Source organism: Rhodamnia argentea, chromosome 1, assembly GCF_020921035.1.
Source record: "Rhodamnia argentea isolate NSW1041297 chromosome 1, ASM2092103v1, whole genome shotgun sequence".
Taxonomy (NCBI): Eukaryota; Viridiplantae; Streptophyta; class Magnoliopsida; order Myrtales; family Myrtaceae; genus Rhodamnia; species Rhodamnia argentea.
The window spans coordinates 9602644-9622395 of record NC_063150.1 but is presented as its reverse complement, the minus strand read 5'-3'; the positions used below and the strand labels follow the sequence as shown (position 1 = coordinate 9622395).

General features: G+C 41.4%; 4 protein-coding genes across 11 annotated transcripts in view; 3 read left to right on the top strand and 1 right to left on the bottom strand.

Moving 5' to 3' along the window:
* The first annotated feature begins 1932 nt into the window (after positions 1–1932).
* LOC115740166 (putative B3 domain-containing protein At5g66980) lies at positions 1933–4434 on the top strand. The gene is made up of 4 exons (XM_030673599.2): positions 1933–2167; positions 2743–3142; positions 3220–3359; positions 3969–4434. The coding sequence occupies exons 1-4, from the start codon at positions 2075–2077 to the stop codon at positions 4260–4262; spliced, it is 927 nt and encodes a 308-aa protein (XP_030529459.1). The 5' UTR covers positions 1933–2074; the 3' UTR covers positions 4263–4434.
* A 1636-nt stretch (positions 4435–6070) lies between these two features.
* On the top strand, positions 6071–10946 carry LOC115740162 (protein root UVB sensitive 4). 3 transcript variants are annotated; one of them, XM_030673596.2, is made up of 10 exons: positions 6071–6728; positions 6999–7145; positions 7385–7531; positions 8343–8405; positions 8515–8591; positions 9015–9120; positions 9750–9852; positions 9944–10077; positions 10180–10245; positions 10397–10946. In XM_030673596.2, the coding sequence occupies exons 1-10, from the start codon at positions 6267–6269 to the stop codon at positions 10634–10636; spliced, it is 1545 nt and encodes a 514-aa protein (XP_030529456.1). In that variant the 5' UTR covers positions 6071–6266; the 3' UTR covers positions 10637–10946. The 3 variants fall into 3 exon arrangements, with proteins under 3 accessions (XP_030529456.1, XP_048139280.1, XP_030529455.1); XM_030673595.2 differs by having other exon boundaries at positions 6073–6728; positions 9944–10092; XM_048283323.1 differs by lacking the exon at positions 9015–9120 and having other exon boundaries at positions 6072–6728; positions 9755–9852; positions 9944–10092.
* Positions 10947–12419: 1473 nt separating this feature from the next.
* LOC115740306 (protein JINGUBANG) lies at positions 12420–14263 on the bottom strand. The gene has a single exon (XM_030673784.2). The coding sequence runs from the start codon at positions 13927–13929 to the stop codon at positions 12559–12561; it is 1371 nt and encodes a 456-aa protein (XP_030529644.2). The 5' UTR covers positions 13930–14263; the 3' UTR covers positions 12420–12558.
* A 396-nt stretch (positions 14264–14659) lies between these two features.
* Positions 14660–19752, top strand: part of LOC115740159 — a 38966-nt gene continuing 33873 nt past the window's right edge. For 2 of the 6 annotated variants that reach the window (XR_004015332.2, XM_048282989.1), the window contains exons 1-3: positions 14662–15210; positions 15358–15451; positions 15940–18161. Coding sequence is in view for 5 of the 6 variants with exons in the window: in XM_048282989.1 (XP_048138946.1) it covers positions 14927–15210; positions 15358–15451; positions 15940–18161 (2600 nt within the window). In the remaining variant the exon portion in view is untranslated. Of the gene's footprint in view, positions 15211–15357; positions 15452–15939; positions 18162–19752 lie in introns of all 6 variants that reach the window. The other 4 variants (XM_048282914.1, XM_030673581.2, XM_030673586.2 and 1 more) reach the window with 3 other exon arrangements.

The window sequence follows — 19752 nt, the reverse complement described above, 5'->3', positions numbered from 1 at the left end:
TAGTTTGGTAATCGGCAATGACATAGGCTAGTGAGCTCAAGGCTCATCCAATCCCGACAAGTTCGAGCTCGGCTGAGGCCGACAAGCCTCGACCATATGGAAAATATCACGAGATGAAGGATATGATGGGCATAAAAATATATGGGGTTAATATCACGAGAAATTCCAAACTAGTACACATTTGACAAAAAAACTCCAAACCGGTACACATGTGACCAATTTCATCAAACTAATGTTTTGACCACAAAAAAAATCTCAAAACGGTACACCTATGACAAATTTATCCCAAACTGGTACACATGTGGCAAATTTACCCTTCGTTAATTTCTATAAAATTGAATTAATACCACGAAAAAAATCTAAATTAGAACACTTGTGATAAACGAATAGTAAAAACTCCAAACCAATAAACCCCATCAACTGCCATGTGTCATCTAACTTATCAATTTGACGGTAAAATTTAATGAAAACTAATGAAAAGTAAATTTATTACATGTATACTAGCTTGGGATAAATTTGTCATAGGTGTAATAGCTTAAGGTTTTTGTAGCCAAAAAATTAGTTTGTGATAAATTTGTCACGGGTATATCACGTAGGTATTAACCCAAATATATATGAAGAAAAACCGGTGATAGGAGTTATATCAAATGTAGGATTTTATTCTCATGAAAAGTAGATGGATTTGTACCTACGATGGATCAAGTGACTGTCAAAAGCAAATTACCAAGTAAAACTTGTTGTATACGTAACACAATATTGTCTTTTGCAATAAAAAAACATTAACAGAGATAAAAACTCTAAGAAAGTGATAATGAATTTTGATAATGACCAAGACAATTTATATATCATCTTAACAAGAAAAGATGACTAAATTACAAACTAATTTTGGACTTGCACAATTTCTATAAAATGGGAAAATTATTAAATAAGAGGTGAGGTACGGATTACCAAATCTCATTAGTTCCTACGATGCTTTATAGATTTACAAATTATGTCTCTCAATATACATCACCTCGAATCTATTTGTATGAGCACTATATGAACAACACTCAGTCGATCACTTCTCAAAACTAGCAAACCTTGAGAACCATTACTCAAGAACTAAACAGATCTTCTTAAAATTAGAAACTTCGCTACACATGAACCGAAGAGACATCTATTCCGCACGTAACTGAAAAGGACGTCTATTTACACGAATTTTTTTTTTTTTGTTGCTCTGACAATCTATTTAGAAGATATTATACGCAGCACAAATATGTAAATTTGAGAATTCACCTCTTATCAAATCTTTGAGCAACAACTTCTCCTTTTCCCCTATGATGCTCTTAATTATCCTTTGCATAGATGTTGGCATTTTCATGCATGGATAAGTTCATGATCTTCAAAACTTCCAAACAAATTAGAATTTCATTTACATAACTCAGCGTAAGTTGCATTATCTCCTTTTTCTTATTCATTTCCTTTCAAATATTTTAATTTCTACACGGTTTGTTCTAAATTAAGTTTATTAAAATATAGGTTCGTCTTTTACTCAATAATTTATTTATTCATCTACCCGTAACTTACTTGTACACAGAATCTAATCTAATCACGAACATAAAAGGAAAGCGCGCGTAATTTTGAGTGCAAAGTAAATGGTATGATGCGAGACCGTCAAATCACCTTATGTGAAAGCATTCTAGGGAATTAAATTACTAGCAAAGAAGTTTCAAGATTAATCGAAACTTAATTTACATCTCCTCGATAAAATCCATATCAGAACTACCGCCAGCAATTGCATAGTATAAAACTCCCATTAAATTATGACTTAATGACTTGCTTATAAATCAAAACCTATCTCGCAGGTTCTTGGGACCGAAAAAGGGAAAACGGATAAGAAGGTCTAATTTTGAAATCAAGAAGGATAAGAATCTTGGGATTTTCCTTTCTTCTTTGCTGATTTTTGGTGATAAACCCACGTTCTTCCTAGACGTTTCGGCTTCCTTTTGTTTCTCCCTCTTCCTAAACCTTCGACATCCCTCCTGTTTCCCAACGGCGACCACCATTGAAACCACCTCGGCAAAGCAGGAAAACCATGAGCGACCGTCGTCCCAGGAAGACCTCTTCCTCCGGCGAGCCTCTCGAGTTCTTCAAAGTTTATCTTCCCTCCTTCAGTTCTCACCAACTGGTCTCTCTCTCTCTCTCTCTCTCTCTCTCTCTCTCTCTCTCTCTCTGTGCATGCACATGCACATGCACGTTTCTTCGCGAATGCCTGCTTTCTGTACCTTTCTTATGTTTTCTAGGGCATTAGACAAATTTTGTAAGGAAACAGTTTATGAGTGCGATATTACTAGCTTAATGGAAACCCTAGTGTGCTCTTATAACCCACTTATCTTGTTGAAACCTAGGGAACTGTACGTGAAGAGTTTGCTTGGGGCCTTATCAAGTGGGAGAGGTTGTGCCTTTTTGAGTGATTTTGCGAGGGAAGAAATATTCTAGATTAAATAATTGCTCAACATCATGTACAAAAGTTTGAATGTGATAATTGCCAATGTAAAATCATGTCCCATGGACATTCTTTCATGCGACATTCGGTATTTGATGAATTTCATAATCAGGACTAGCAAGAAAATTTGAGAATAGACAACTGCATTGGGTGCTCCCACTGATGAAAAGGCCCTTAGCTGGGTTCTGAGATTTATATGTTTTTGCTTTTTATCGTCTGCTGATTTGGTATATGGAAATTCAATTTTTCCATTGCAGCTTATACCGCTGGATTTCGTGAAGCATTTTAAGGGAGTTGTGCCAAAAGATGCAGTTCTCAAGGATACTACAGGGAGATCATGGCCAATTAGGATAGCAGAAGTTGGAAATAAATTGTTCATGAAGAGCGGTTGGCGGGACTTCGTGATAGATCATTCTCTAGATTTTGCTGATCTACTCATTTTCAGATACAATACGGACTCGGTGTTCCTCGTCAAAGTATTTGGTAAGAATGGGTGCAGGAAAGAACTGACTTCCAGAATCAATAGACCAGTCGCTGTTATGAAGAATGAAGAGCTGGCAGACGAAGTAAATGAGACAGAACAGAACCAGAGGAGGCCCGTTCGGGCTTGTAAGCGGAAGTTCTCGGAATTGAATATCAGGAGAATGGAAAATCATGGTACTTGCTTGTTACTTTTTTTTTTTTCTGGCATATTGGTGTTGCCTCCTGACCTTTGCATGCTTTCCTTTCTACAGTTTCGCAAAGAGATTCCCAATTCAAAACGAAACCAGAGTTTGTTGGGGAAACTGTTCGCAAGTGCTCCTCGGAGACATATGCCATGCCGAAGAATCCGCACTTTGTATCATCCATCTCGAAATATCGCATGAGAACGATGGTTAGTCTTTCGCATTAGACTTATTTAATTTTCAGTACTCCATAGTTTCAGTAATGTCATTCCTGGTTAGTCTGCATATCTTGATTGTAGAATACTCCTTTAACAGATCTTGCGTTTGTCGTAGGAGCACCTCAGGATCTTAAGCTGCTAATCTTGGAGTCACGTCACATACAAAACCGTTTTAAGGTCATCGTATATTTATTGGATTGTTGATAGCAGAATAATGGGTGGTACATGAAAAAACTAGTAGGAGCTTCGTAAAGCCTAGAGGTACTTTCGGTTTAGATGACCTTGAACAAGTGTGATCACGACCAAATCACTCAGAGTAATAGTTTCCTTAGATTTGTGCAGCTAATTGATAAGTTTAACAGAGTCTGCTTCTCTGCAAGGCATTTCAGCAGCACTAAATAGGTTTAAAAGCTTGGAAGAGGTTGTCGCAATTAATCCATCGTCACTTAGAACGGGAGATGACTGATTACTTGGAAATCTAATTAATATAACACGAACGAGACAATACATGTGATTGAACATTTCGCTGCTGCAATTTGTTTACTGAACATTTGGCTGCTTCGATTATCCTTCCATTTTGTCTGGTCACATTTGATGCAGTATATCCCTACTCCATTCCTAAAGACAAATCGAATAAAGCTAAATCCCGATGAGGAGATGATTGTGCGGGATCAAAATGGGAGGACGTGGCCCACGCAGATTAAAGAAACGAAAGATGGACGGTTCTTTCTGTCCTCAGGGTGGATTGAGTTTAGGAAGAAGAATTTGAGATTAGGCAATCAATGCGTGTTCGAGTTTGTCCTTGGAGAGGGAAACACATGCAGTGAAACAATAGCAAGAGTTCTTCCGCGGGGCCTCAAAATAGAAAAGAATCACTTCGTCGTGAAGGCTTGATGTGCGTGTAGTGGAATCGACATCCTAAAAAGGATGGGGTCTCGGATGTTCTGGTAGTTAGAGAATAATTTGTTTGGGCAGTTTTCGTCTTCCTCAAATCTTGGTACATGAGTTTTAACAAATGTACATGAATTTCTACTGTGTACTTTTATGACAATAGCACGTTCTCTTTTTTCCTGGTACATAACATCTTTCCAACGCATTCTCAGAAAATCTGCAGCTGCGAATTTGAGTTTCAAGGGAAAGGAGATCAACATCAACATCAACACCACTTTCAACCCAAACTAGTTGGGGTCGGAGGTCGATGAACTCAAAAATAAATAAAATAAAAGCAAAAGACCGAAATATATATTGTGGATCAGTTTTTCCCTTTGTCTTAATCATTTTGGAAGATGGACATTAGCACATAAAGTCTTAGGATTGATTTAACGCATCTGAACCTTCTTCAATCGCTACAAGACTAGGTCTGGACCAATTGCTTCACTGTCCCATTATAGAGTTTTTCCTGGACAGAGCAAGAATAGTCTCATCAGCGTTTCTGGGAACTTCTATGCCGTGTTTGACTGGCTTTGGTCCTTACAGGGCCTATTGGCGAGTAGTGCGCAAAATCGTGACGGTACAACTGTCTCTCAAATGACTCAGTTTATCATATCTTATCTGGTCCAACAGACAGGCGAAAGTAAGGCGCACAACTGCGAGCAAAAGGGGTTGATAAGGAACTCCTCCAATTCGACCTGCAGATTGCACTGGACATCGGTTCGTTTGCTGCAGAGACTTGGAAGTCGAATTGGTGAAAGATGACTGATGTGTGTGTCCAACTGAGAGCAATGGCTCGGCCAAATTGGAAGACAGAATCCATCTGAAGTTCTCCTAGAAGCTCATTGGGAGGTCGTTTGCATCTGGGTTGATTCGAAACAAAATCATGGCAGTGTTCTCCCTGGAAGGATATGGGGTTGGTGCATCAACAGTTTATGGTGCTTGATGCCAAATACAAAAAGTGAATGGTAGTAAAGATTTTAGTTGCACTGCACATCAATGTGCAGGACAAGGACTATCCTAGAGTGAAGTTTTCCAGCACAAGTTGCCAAATGGCCTGATATGGTTCTCGTCGTCACGAAGAACATCCAGAATGTCACCGGAAAATTGGACTCCTATTAAAAGGAAACTAGTAGCAAATACCCCTGAAGTCGTTCTATACATGGAGCTCTGTCCTGCAACACCACCAAAACAAAATGAAGTGTGCTCCTTGATAGCTAAAGCTTGGCCCAGCCAACTTCTTGTCTCTCGGTTTAACGGAACATTTTCACTAACGAAAGAAAATCTACTAGCTTCTTTCTACTGCGACGCTTGATCCCCGGATTGAGATGCTCGAGATGTTCCGGATGAAGCCTTTTGCAGTTGCTGACTCGAAGTGTTGGAGCGGACACGATTTGGTGAGGTCGAGCATAGCAACAGGCTGATTGTATAAGACCTGGATTCACGAATGTGTAGACCGTGAAGTTCTTGTTGAACCAAAAACAATGACTTTTGAAATTTGATATCTGGAGTTCGATGCAGCCCTGAGAAAAAGTGAGGATGCGTAGGATTATGCTGTGCTGGTGCAACAACAGTGACAGAATAGAACTGCAATGGACATCATCTTGATTGACCCGTTTAATTCACAATAATCATTGTGTTAATTATTGTATTGTAAACTAAGATAGCAAAGTTATATTCAGGTAACATAACTCTAGAAAAGCATGTTATTTATTGATAAGTAGTTTCGTCTTTTCATTATCATTCAGAATGCGAAATCCATTGCAAATCCTGCAACTTGCGAGGGAAGACGCACAAAACAGAAGAGACGCACGTTCAAGGGATTCGGCTCTCTCTCTCTCTCTGCGCGTTCGAAGCGAAGCGGTCGTAGCAGCCGCCTCACACCATCACAAACTTCCCACTTCAAACTCTTTTGTTTCCAGCAATTTTCTCTGTCCTCTCTGTGAACGCAAACCATTCAAATTTCTCATGCAATCCACTCTCCGCACAACGCCCAACCCACGCCACTTCCGTCTCCCTCGCCAGCTCAATGAACCCCTAACACCCATTTCGAAAAAACCGAGAATTGTCATCAACTCTTTGAGAACTCCCCTTCACTCCGACCCCGAGGAAGATAAACTCCGCGGAGAAGGCTTCGGACCCACTTCTTTGCCTGCGGCGGCGAAGCTTCCGGTGGTGATTAGGAAGTCCGGTAAGGTGTCTAGGTACGTTTGGGATGGGGATTGCTTGCGACTGGTGAGTGTTGACGGTGGGGCTGCGTCGTTTGGTCTCGATTTCGATGGTGGGGTTCGGGAACTGGGAAGAGCCTGTGGGGTGTTTGTGAGGAATTTCTTCATTCCGAAGCAAGTGAGTGCGAGCTACATGGACTATGTGAAATGGAAGCTCTTGCACCGTGTCTTCAGCTCTGCTCTTCAGGTTCTTGCTACTCAGGTAATCGGGAAGTTTCTTCAATTTTCGTTTGAAAATGTGTGAAAACACTAGCTCGGTGGGTTTCTTTGAATCTGATTAGTTATATTCTCGGATTATGATGCCTGGTGGGGTTGGACCTTAAAATCATTGCTCAGCTGCCCCAATTATGTATATGCAATGCTCTTACGTGCTCGAAATGTACAGTACATATTTTTAGTAGATGGTTGATGTTTTATTGCAAGATGTTGCTTTCAAGAAGTTACTTTGATGATTAATTGTTTGGAATTTCAGGCGATGTTCCGAGCTATAGGGATTGGATACTCTCGATCACTGCCCTCGGCTGCTGCATTGAATTGGGTCTTGAAAGATGGACTTGGACGGCTGAGTAGGTGCATTTACACTGCTAGCCTGGCATCTGCTTTTGATACCAACTTGAAGGTTTCACTTTTAGTTTTAGCGTCCTTCCACTCTGCATTGTAGTAAAAACCTTTTTCCTTTGTTCTTGTCAATAGTCATTCCTATTCATAGTTCTAATGTTAACTTGGTACCTTACTGCTATATGGTGGTTGGATATAATAGTGACAAGTAGAGCAGAAATCTTGCATTTTGTGATTTGCAGTATTGTGTTAATACTCATGTCTTGATATATCTCTGATGATGAGTTATTTTATTTGAAGAGGGTTCGGTTCTCAACATCCGTTATCTTCAGTTTGAGTATTGGTGTGGAGCTGCTGACTCCTGTATTCCCACAATACTTCCTACTTCTTGCATCCATAGCCAACATCGCGAAACAAATCAGCCTCGCATGCTATTTGGTCACTGGTGTAAGAATTGTGCCCCAGCTCATTTATGATATTCCAGATATTGAAAAGGATCTCTATAATGTATCTTCTCACTCTGATGCCTCGAGGATCTATCTGTGAGTTTTTTATTTGTAGTTGTATGATATGGTAAAACTATTTATACGTGTGTAAGACGATATTTTGAACGCTAGGCCAAATGTATGTGTGTGAAAAGTGCTTTCCCTGCTGCATGGGGTTTAGGAGCCAAGTGGAAAATAAATCATAAGCTGGGTCAATTCAAGAAGGTGAGAGATTGGAACATGGGGTTTAGGGATCAAAGTTTGCTTATATTCTCTAGAATAAAAATGAGAAGATTTGGTAACAAAGAAAGTAAAGATAGCTCAAAAGGTTGTTGATTGAGATATATGAGTTCTAGCAGTTTTAGTTCTCCGTTGTTTCTCATTTCCTTCTTTTCACATAGAATGGTCATGTAAATATCTGTATCACAAGCATCACGGTTGGTTTACTGGAATGGGAACTGAACCTAATCTAGCTCCTTCACAATGTTGTCTGGTTTGACATCTTGTTGAGTTCCTTTCTTGTGCTCTATCAGCCAAAAGTGGATATTCGGACTCATGTTTGTTGGGTATGGCATGGCATAATTATCTGCCACCATGAGATCCATCTATGGTGTTGATTTATTTTTCCTGATCTTTTTCCACCAACTTTATCCACTTCATGAACCTTACTCTTGACACAGAGTTTTTTATGTTAGCTGTCTTGCATTATATGTGCCATCTTCTGTTTTGACTTAAATGTTTTTTGCTTTGTGGTTGTCATTTTCTTTGGAAAGTCTGCTGTTCATCGGAGCTTTGCTGTAGCTGATAACCTTGGTGAAGTTTCTGCGAAAGCACAGGTCAGGCTCCAGTACATTCCTTTTAGGCATTGCTTGCTTTTCTGCTAAAAGAAGGTTTTGTTATTCTTCTTGGTTGTTTGTTGGTGATTTCCTCTTGGTTTGCCTTCAGATTCAGGCAGTGTGTTTTGATAATCTTGGCCTTATGCTTGCTGCACTTCTTAACATGTCACTCAAGAACAATCAAAGGTTCATATTCCCTGCCTTTCCCTCTAGTTTGTTATATTTTGTATATAAATCGCTCAAGTTCTGTTCATATTTTGGCTTAAGCTAAGTCAGCCATAATTCATTTTGTTGCAAGTTAGTGCTGCTGAGGCTGCAAGATCTTCTCACACATTTCTTGGGTCATAAATGCAAATCTTTGGTGGAGTTGTTTGTGTGCTTCAAATTGCTCTTAACCATATACTCGGGCTGCCAGCAGTCAAAGACATTTGAATCTTAGCATCCTTAAACTGTTTCTAGTTGTATTACGTTCCGTTAATTGTTGAACCTATATGATGATTTAATTGGAGGATGTTTTAAGAACCAAACTATTGGTGTTTTCTTGGCCAGATTCAAGCCAGGAACTTGTATTAGTTGCTTTTTAACGTTTCTAACCTTCATATGTGTTAGATTGCTTGCAGCTTTGCCTTTTGCAGTATACCCTATCTTCGCAGCACTAGACCTTTTGGGAATATATCAGGGACTCAAGTATGTCCACCTGCAAACTCTAACTAAGGTGGGTTAGTATCATCCTATAGCTTTTAGGTTTATTTCATACACAGGCACTGGAAAAAGAAAGTACTTCAGTACACCCACGACATTTTATGAGCACTGCTTTGGACTGTAGTCCTAATTCCTACATGTTTAGTGATTTTTAACTTCAGGAGCTGCGTTTTTGTTGTCAACCTCCTTTATATTTTGATAGTGAGATTCACTGTTCCTTCATTTTATCATGGTGCAGAATTCATGAACATATTTTCATTCAGAATCTGTATTGAAGTTAGTTGTCTTGTGAACAAGTAGAAGCTCATCACATCCCCCTATTTATTTGCTTTGGAGAAGTACTACAAGTTTCTGTCCTTGTTTGCATGCATTTTCCATTATAAAGAACATATAGCCTTCTAACTAATGCATAATTGATGACAAAGAATGGTACCTAGCAAAGGTCATGTTTCTCTCTGTCTGCATTTCAAAAACACACAATGAATATATCCAAACCTCATGACGCTAGGTTCCATAGCTTGTGTCTTTGTATTATGAGCTGGGGGGAAACCTCCTTAGAATCTACAATTAACTGACTAAAGGTTCCGTGTTTCTCTTCCTCCTCTCTCCTCTTTCACACAAACGCCTGGGGAAATTATTCAGGACAGGCTTGAGATAATCTTAAATACATGGATCGAGTTTGGTTACGTGCCCTTGCCTGCTGAAGTAAGCAAAGAGGAGGGGATTGACATATTCAGTCATAAAAGTGAGTCTTGTGTTTGCATTTTGACTGCCTTTTGGTATAATGAGCTGTTTCAAGAGCAATGTAGTTGAACAAGAAATGTTCTTTTTATCAGACAAAGACTCTTGGCCCATAAGAATAGGGAGCTTGAGCACCAAGGTTCAGATTCCCAGGTTGCCATTGATGGCCATGAAATCTGTGAAAAGCAAAGATTATTACTTCATCTGCTTGGAGACCTTTGGTGGATTGGCAAGAAACGCGGAAGTGAGTGCTTGAATGGAGAGTTAGTCGAATCACTTCCTCTGTTAACTCTATATAGAATCTTTCGTGATTTATTTTTTTGAAATTCAGCGAAATATCCTGCTTTGTCTAAGAGAAGGAGCTGGCACTTCAGATGTTATCATGGGTTTGTTGCAGGTAATTGCAGTTAATTTCATCATGCCATGTTTTTCAATGGCATCTTTTTTACCCTTCTTGGTTAACATTCACTGGAGGTTGTCAAAGTCAATCTGTACAATTCCTTTACCTATGAGATTTTGATTATCTGCGTCTTCCATGATGCATGAAGGCGTGTTACATTCGCAAGGCCCTAATTCAGAATGAGAATCGATGGGAGCAGATTTTAGGGGCCTACTATGTATCAGATTTGGGTTTCGAAGAGTGGTTTAAATTGGCCGATGATAGCAGGCAGTGTGCTGAAAGAAGTTTTCACACGGTGAGCGACCAAATCGCGGCAATGGGCTGGGCTGCTAAGAATATTTTGTTGAGCACACAGGAGCAGGCTCGGTACAGTTTCATAGCTGACTGAAGACGTTGGGCGGCACCTTATGGAGTCACAAGCGGTGTCTCCCGCTGATAGACAGTTCTTTCTTCTTCTTTTTGGTTTTTTGGCCGTGGAAGCATAAGATGTTGGATTAGGGTTTTATGTTATGAATGAAGATATGTAAGGTGAGGCTTCTCTCTCTCTCTAGGGTGGTCATTGGGAGGTTCTCAATTAAATGTGCATATGTTTCTGTGTTGGATTCTGGATGTTCTCTTAAGTTTTTGTCCTGTACTCCGGTCACCGGAGGAGAAACAAAAGTGAGTCATAGGTATCCAAACAAGCTGCTCAACTTGGACGTGTCTATGGCTATACTGATGACGATTTTCATTAGTACTTCCATTAATACTAAGATCGATTTGCGAAATTGGACGAGGAAGTGGCATGGCTCCCTCTTGCCGAGTGTCGAACATAATCTTACTTCTCGACTGCCCACTTGTACTTTGATATTCTGAATAACGAGCACTAAGTAAATCACGAGGTTAGTAGAATATCTCATGAGATTTTGGTCCGGTGGTTGATCCCTATCAGGCTCCTACTGTTGTTGTTCAAAGAAAAAAATATCTTTGCTTTAAAGAGTCGGACAGCAAATGTGTACAACTAACTTGAAACCTGTATAATCAAAAGACCAAATGGAAAGGTCAGCGACATTCTGCGTAAAATTTTCAAGATGATTCCGCAATTTGAACCGACAAACTACACATCTTGATTCCTTTCCCAGATCTTCACGCTTAAAGAAACGAAATCCGTGGGTATGGCCAAAGACTTTTTCTTCCTTCAATATAATATAAAGGGAGCACGAGCGTTCTTGGCTTCTTCATGTCCTAATAAAGTTGTTTATGAAGATAGTTTTTTTTTTTTTATTTGCATTTCAGCCTCCAGTCGCTTTTGGAGCATGCCCTAATCACGCCATTTGTCAACCTTAATGAACCAGAATGTCTCTCTCCATCGCTTCAGCCGCTAGCCAACCCCTTTGACGCTCTGTAGCTCTGGATCGTTCACGGGATCGATCGTCCCGCTCCGTTAAGACAATTCAACGCCGACGGAGGGATGTTTTGCGCTTAAAAGTCATCCATAACTTCTTCGACACGTCCTGCTGCCATGATGATTATCTTCTCCTCTTCACCCAATTGGGAAATCAAACCAAACATCACGCGAAAGTTTAATTTCTAGCGGTACTATAATTCAAAGCGTGTGTTTTGACGAAGCAAGCGCACCAAGTTTCTCTTTCGTCTTTCTGTGCTCTTCGATGCTTCTACAATCCAACCGACGAGTCCAGTGGGGATGGTTGAACCTAAACCCGTCAAACAAATTGGTGGGTCAGGTCTGTTTGAGTTGAGTCTTAAATGATTCGAGCCAAATAGACCCGATTAACCTGTTTATGAACTCATTTATCGCAATGTAAAATCTAGTAACTCATGTCCGACCCAACTCATACCCGACCGATTATATCAAGGAAAACTCATACCTAACCTAAGGTAAGAGTGCGGAGCGAGTGAGTATAAAATCGAGTGAGGGCGGGAGAGAATAAGAAGAGAGAGTTCTACGGATAAGTTGAGTTTAAGTAAGTTGTACATCCATTTATTACCCAGTTACGATTAATTTAACACTTATATTATGTTTAGACTAATTTACGACCTATTTATTGGATATAACTAACTCAAATAACAACATAGCCCATCATACAAGGATTAAGAAATGGGTTTATGACTCATTTTGACATGTCTAGTTGAACCATTGAGAAAAATTTAGATTAACGAGTTGATCGGCAAAAGAACATTACAACGGAAATGTCACAAATTACATTAGTTGCGATAATCTCCTTTCCGGATCTAACACTGAGAGGCACCAAAATCAACCAGATACACAACGAAGGAACAAGTTGGTTTAATTTGCCTTCTTCTTTCTTTCTATGATTTTTTTTGGCTTATCCTACCTTGCGTAGAGAAACTCGGAGCATACTGTAAGGTGGTCGGCATCGCTTTCCCGTCGGATGTGTAGTGTTGTTGCACTCTCTGCATTGGCGGGGCGGCCTCCGACACCCGCCACATTTTCACCGACTTATCCAGACTGCCGCTGTATACGATCCACCGCCTCTCGCCCGAAGGCTCAGTGCCGTTGTCCTTCTCCGCGGCCAAGCACTTGACTGGCCCGTTATGGCCCGTCAGCACGGACAAGCACGTGTGGTTGCCGCCATCTCTCCTCCACACACATATCCCCTTGTCCGCCGACCCGCTCAGCACCAACCTCCCGGCTGCGATCAAGCACAGGACCGCCAGCTTGTGTCCTCTCAGGACGCCGCTGTGGGAGAGATGCTTCTCGCGGTCCCAATAATTGACGAGGCCGTCCGAGGAGCCGCTGTACACGACGGTCGCGTCTGAGTTCACGGCCAATGCCGTGACCGCGTATTCCTGCTTGAGCAACGTTTGCGAGAAGAAGTGCTTCGTCACCTTCCCTTGGTACTCCCTCCGCCACACTTTGACCGTCCCGTCCGCGGAGCCGGTGAAGACCAAGCTGTCGAAGCCGGCAATGATTGCGTTCACTGCGTCGTCGTGGGCTATGACCGACTCGAGACATTTGGAATCCAAGATCCTCCACACTTTGAAGGTCTTGTCCCAAGAAGAAGAGTACAGCAGCGACTTGTCCTCGCTCAAGCTGAGGCACGATATGGCGTCGAAGTGCTTGATCCAAAGAACGTTCCGGTGCCGCCTCACCTCGACGTAGTTGCTCGGGTTGAACGAGCACTTGATGTAATCCTTCAACCTCGGCAAATTGCCGGTCCGCTTGTGGACGCTTCCGTTCTTGGACGAGACCCTCCACACGCGGATCTTCCCGTCCTGGTGGCCGGTGAAGATCTTCTCCCCCGAGATGATGATCGCCTTGACCAACCCGCTGTTCGACTTGAAGCCCGAGAACTCCTTCTGGTTCTTCCAAACCCTGATGTTCTTGCTATCCGAGCCGGTATACAACAAGTCCCCGGACGCGGCCAACGAGTATATGTGACCCTCCTCGCGAACCAGAGATCCCATGAGGACATTCGGGGAGTAGTCGAAGCTCTCGTCCACGGGCGCCACCATGTGACACGACCACGGGGATTTGGCGAACGGCGATGAAGGGTCCGCAACAGTTGGAGAATCGACATCCCGTGGGCTCATCACGGACGAATTGCTGGCTCGAGCACTGTAATCTTCAGGCTCTTCCGGGGTCTTCAACCGGTCGAATCCTTGTCCATGCGCGCTTCTCTCATCGGAGAATACCCGGCCTCCTCGCAAGCTCTTCATTACAATCCTCAATCCAATGGAGCGTGTCTTTTCTATATCTAACAATCTTCTACAACATCAATGGCGTATCATTGAAGAAGCAACCTGCATGGAAGGGAATGAAGGCGTAGGAAAAGAAGAGGGGCGGAAAGAAAAGGGCGAGCCTAGAAGAGAACGTGGAGAAGAACAATTTCTTCTCTTTAAAATCGGTTTATTCACGCATTTCCTCCTCACCCTTTTTTTAAAACGAAAAATTTGTGTAAAGGTGATGGTGGATCCGGTGTGAAAAGCTGCAATCAGGGGGAAAAATCAGGACCAGCCTTGGGAGGAATTAAGGACTTCTTCTATAATTAGAACTTGGAATTTTCTAAATTAAAATGACTTTTTTGTGTGTCCAAATAAGTCTTAATTACGACATGGGATTAACTCAATAATGATGGAATGTCTTGTCTAAGGTTTCTTTTAGCGACCAAAACAAAACTGTCTAAAGAAATGATTGGAGGAGAGAAAGGCGCGGCGGATCTTTACACACATATTGACCACGTCAAATGCTAAACTTTTCTACAGCTCGGAAAATTCCTGCGTTGAATTCCTATTCTTGCTAGGAAAACTTTCTAGGATCATCATATTTGCCAGAAAATTACCACGTCGTGAATTGAAAGAACGAAGTTGCATAATCAAAACAAATTTCGCATAATAAAAAAAATTTCCTCTTAAAAGGCTACGCAAGTGGTCCATTCGGACCCGGGTCAGGCAAGTATTTGCCCCGAAAAATAGCATACCGTCGTTACAGTCTCATGGATCGAATCCCGTAGAAGATAACGTTCAGTTTTCACGTTTGGTCCCACCATTTGGCGATCAGAGGAAGCCACACGCAATCTGTAAATCTTCCCGCTCAGGAATGTTAGGGCGGCGCATTTTCCCTTCCTTTCTCGGGAAAATCTTCACTCCACTGCTCGCTTACCCGACTATGGTCACATAAACCCATCGTCCGCCTCCTGAGCGATCTTACTTCACCATGTTCTTGGACAACACGATTCGGCGGCGAGTGCTGTCTCCTCTTCAGCCATGGCTGCGAGAGCAACCGGAGCTCCACCTGAGAGTCGGGATCATACGCTCTCAGGCCGTCGCCAGAAACCTCCGTTTCGACGTCTCTGCTCTGAATGAGCTCATTGGTGATTGCTCTTATAACTTCGTCTTCAAGGAAGTCACAATCGAAGAGCTGAGGTTTCGTTTCTCGGCTTGGTCGGCCAATGCGTTCACGATTGACGTTCGCGGCGTTCACGTGATGTTATCGGCTGGGTTAGTCTCTTCCTCTCGGGATTAGCGTAGATGATAATGCACTTTAGTACGTGTCCGTACAACGGTGGACTCCAGTGCGACTTGTTTCTGATCCGTGGGCACTTGATTTCTTCTGTTTTTAATTTGTTTGATGTTATTTGGTGAAAGTGAGTTGGAAGAGAGACGTGGAAGTGGCGTGGATGGGTTGAGGGACTCGGCTTTGGATGACTTGGAGAAGACGCTTTCTGAAATTGATCCTGAGGTAATCTGCTTTGAGCATTTAAATGAACTCAATCTCCAACAAATCCGAAATTTTCTTTTGAAGCACATGCAAATGTTATTGAAATGGTCCTTACCAAAAAAAATGTTATTGAAATGGTAATTACACCAATCTGCTGCCACTGTTGCAGTTGCACTAGCGGACCTTCGTTTAAGCCAACCACAGCAGGAATGTGCATGCCATAGCTTGTGTTCAAAAGTTTCCTTTTATAGCATGATGGAGAATGTTATCTTTCAGAATACAGATGACATTTTGTAATATGGTCATTACCATGAATATTATTCAACTTGTAATAATTTTCTGTCTGCATTTCAATCAGGTTGGACAGTAATGAATATAATTTATGATAGTCATTTATTCAGCGTGGGGATGTGCAACAATGAGATCTTCCTACTGGAAGTCAGACATACCTTCCCTTTTTATTTTATATGCTTACCTGATTATGGTCTTGATCTTTATGATAATTTCAGGGCGCTGCTTTGCATGATGCTCTCAAAAAATTATTTGGTGCCATTACTTCGACAAGTAGGATAAAAATGTCAATGTTAAACCTCATATTGGCGCACTGTCAGCTTGGCATACATGATATACATCTTGAAGTGCAGTTTCCCATCATTAGTGACTCCATATCGTGCTTGTTGGTGATGAAGAAATTCACTGCAGTCTCTCAAATTCATGAGCAGGGAAGTTTTGTTCGCGGCCTTGTTGGTTCTATCTTCATACCTTTGAAAGAGGGCTCTTTTACCATCAATTGCAGTAACTTTGAGATTCGGTTGAAGAGGAATGATCTTTTCAATAATGTTTTCACCTGTGAAGTTCTGTCTATGTGTGCTGATTTGAATAGACTTCATGTGGTTCATCTCCATCTTTGCATTCCAGAGTTAACTCTCTCTTTTTCTCCAGTTGATATTTCCTTTTTATTAGCGTTTAGTAAAGCATTTGCTAGAAAGTTGATGCATCATAGAGATGGTAAGCAACTATGGAAACTGGCTGCTAGCAGAATCAAGAAAGGAAATTTTGCTCCAATATTGTCTTTGCATAGGTTAATAAGTGTTCTCACTCTGTGGCTGCGTTGTACACGGATCTATGAGCATCTATTGTTGCTACTTGGATATCCTGATACTGATTTACTAAAGGAATCATTGCAAAAGATGTCTATGGACATAAAGTATAGGAGCAATGTACAGCAGCTCTGGCTAGAGATCTCAGACATTGAGAAAGAGCTTCCGCCTTATGCCATAGCACAAGCCAGGAGAGTGGTTCGATGTAGAATGCCAAAAGAGAAAACAGGGCAGAATGCTTTTGCAGAATCCTTTTTCACCCGCTGCTTTCAGAAGATACGCATTGTTCTTGCTTTAATTTGGAATGTGGTTTGTAGAGCGCTTCAAAAGGCCATGATCCTTGTTTTACAAAGGAAAATACCACGTCACGAATCAAAGAGCACTGCATCTTCTGATACTTGTATAAGGAAGTGCTTTATATTCAACATCGACAAAGTTGTAATTACTGTTTGGCAAATAAATCAAGTTCATGCTTCTCTTTCTCAAAATATAGTATCACATACTGGGATTCCCGACTCAAGTTTTCTCTCATTCCATCTATTGGTTGCTGCACTCTCATTGAAGTATATCGAAGACATCTTTCAGCAGTCTTCCTTCATATACTGTGGAAATGTGAGTGTATCAGCAATACCTGTGGCAGATGTTCCTGCATGGGGAGTGACTTCAAATTATGATAAGCGCCGCCTAAATGGGCGTCACGATGGGAGCCCTACTAGTGAGAAAATCATTATTTGGAGTGAGCCGGCACAAATTAGTGCCTCTTCAGAAGCTACTGAAAGTAAGGTCGCTGGTCTAGCATCTGGTGACAGGACTAAGTTTCTGCAGAGATGTCTGCAAGAGATGTGGTTGAGTTGGCAGACGAATCAGGGGAAGTCTGAAGAAAGCGCCATGGAACCTCAAGAAAATCCTTTCCTTTTATGTGAGGTCAGCAGCTTTTTGGCATATCCAGGACGCGAAAATATTATTTCTGGATTTTGGAAATACAATTTGGCAGTTGGAAAGTTGAATTTATATTTGGATCACTCATCAATAGTCTCGGTAGCTTTGCTTCTGAGGCATACACAACTTGCTCTTTTCTGCAGAGAGAATGGTAGGGAAACTGGACTTTCTTATCATCCAAGCAACTCTTTGAATCAACCAAATGGCAATTGGGATGGTGAATATAGAAAATTTTCCATTCACATGAAGAAGGCATTGCTAAAAATGCTTCCTGAGCAGCATATTGAGGTTGGAGCATTCATTACTGGCCCCAATGTTCACGTTTCATTTAGAAAGGGCAACTCAAGCCTGGGTGATGACTCGTTGAGGCACGCATTGAGTCAGAACCAGTATCACATAGACTTTGATATTCATGATATTGAATTCGCTCTTTCTCCTAGTTTAGAATCTGATAAATCACTCAGATGCCAAGTACACGGCGCTGTTGAATCAGAGTGTGCTTTGATGATGGAGTCCCAAAATCTTCATCTTCCAACAGTGGGAGATGAGAGACATGTTTCCCACGTGTATCTTTCACATCATCTGTTTTTCAGAGCTAATGGTTTAAATGCCTATGTAGAAGAATCGATAGAGAAGAAACGAAGCCACGCTTTTGTACTGAATCCACTGACGTTTCAGCTATCTTCTTCTGGGTATGGATATGGTTTCTGCACCTTGTGTTCATATTTTGTCTCTGCTATATTTGTAGTGGGAGATCTTGCAAGAGATGTCTTGTTGAGTGAATTTAACTTCCTCTTAAGAGAAAGGGAAAAGGATTGAGTGAACAACTTATTACTCTATCTAATGATGTGTTTAGGCACTCAGTTTGATAAATTTGATCAGTCGGTGATTTTGCTTGTAAAACGCAGCATCCACATTGCGTGCTCGGACTATCGAATGCCTCCATTTCTTTATGTGGTCTTTCTTTTCAGGAAATTTGTTATTTCATTGCGGTTTATTTTGAAGATCTCACTTGCTTTAAGTTTGGCATGTTTGATGTTGCAATTGCTGATGAATTGCTTTTCTAGCGTTTGCTATGCCAGATCACCTCCCAAACCTAAGCCCAACTCACATCAAGCTCTTCTCTCAAAAGCTTTTTTTTCCTAATTTTTTTACTCAAACATTGAAAAGCAATAGTATCTTGTTTAGAGTGCTTAGGACAGCGGATACCATGTCTATTATATCTATGTGATTTCTAAACTTTGGTCCAATGACCGAACACTGGCACTCTCTACCCTTCTCAGTTCAATATAGAGTTGCAATACCACATTCAGAATCTCAACCGTGAGAGCTGTCTCTTCACTTCCCAAATTCTGAGCGTGGTAGTGAGATCAGAAAAGAATAGAGACCCGACAACAGTGTTAACAACCACCAGCAATATCCTGATCCAAGCAGAATGACTTCTATCAGAGGTCTGCACTTTACATATACCACAGCCACACTCACTTGTGTGGGTCTGTATCCCTGCCTTTCCAATCTCAAGAGTTCTAACAGCAATATTCTCTGCCTTCCGTTGACCACAACATCATTGGTGAATCAGACTACTCGTGGAGGAGCAAAACAGAGAGAACCTGTTTAATTGAATTTGGCACACGTCAGACTTGACGTTCTTTCTGGTGTCACCATCATGATTCATAGAAGAGAGCAACTTGAAAGTAGATATGAAGGAGGGAATCACATGGTTGATTAATTTAGACTTTCTTTTTTGGTACTTTAAGACCTCGGTTAGTTTTCTGGAGGACAGGATGATAAATTTTAGCGGAAGCAGATTTTGTCACGTGGTTATTCTGTGATGGCAAACAAAGAAAATAAATTTTAAGGGGTTTGGGGGTTGTTTTGGGGATTTGTTTTGTGTGTGTGTTGTGGGGTGTTTGTTTGGGGTGGTGGTGGTGCAGGCGGCATTGCATTGAATGCGGGCAAGTATCTCTGGTTAAGTGCTTACAACACATGGAGTCACATCTGCTGCAACATTCTGATCCTAGTCTCCTTGTCAATTTGCATCTTCTGCCGCTGGGTTCAAATGATATCTTGGAAGAATTTCTATGAACTTCTGACCTCCATCTTCTTTTTGGTACAAGATTTTGGCTGAACCTTCATCCACAGTTCCTCCAGAATAAGTCTTCACCTTGTATTAAACAGAGGAGGACTAGTTCCTAAAGATTTATTTCCAAATTCATCCACGAATGTCTAAAACCCCAATTTGGAATGGCTTGATCTGATGGAACTAAAACATTGTGAGTTCGT

What these genes read in the sequence shown, in the direction of transcription:
- LOC115740166 (XM_030673599.2), top strand. Translation starts at nt 2,075, where the DNA reads ATGAGCGACCGTCGTCCCAGGAAGACCTCTTCCTCCGGCGAGCCTCTC. An exon ending in CAGGAGAATGGAAAATCATG is followed by an intron (nt 3,143 to 3,219) that starts GTACTTGCTTGT and finishes TCCTTTCTACAG; the next exon opens with TTTCGCAAAGAGATTCCCAA. An exon ending in AATATCGCATGAGAACGATG is followed by an intron (nt 3,360 to 3,968) that starts GTTAGTCTTTCG and finishes CATTTGATGCAG; the next exon opens with TATATCCCTACTCCATTCCT.
- LOC115740162 (XM_030673595.2), top strand. Translation starts at nt 6,267, where the DNA reads ATGCAATCCACTCTCCGCACAACGCCCAACCCACGCCACTTCCGTCTC. An exon ending in TGACATATTCAGTCATAAAA is followed by an intron (nt 9,853 to 9,943) that starts GTGAGTCTTGTG and finishes TCTTTTTATCAG; the next exon opens with ACAAAGACTCTTGGCCCATA. An exon ending in GATTGGCAAGAAACGCGGAA is followed by an intron (nt 10,093 to 10,179) that starts GTGAGTGCTTGA and finishes TTTGAAATTCAG; the next exon opens with CGAAATATCCTGCTTTGTCT.
- LOC115740306 (XM_030673784.2), bottom strand. Translation starts at nt 13,929, where the DNA reads ATGAAGAGCTTGCGAGGAGGCCGGGTATTCTCCGATGAGAGAAGCGCG.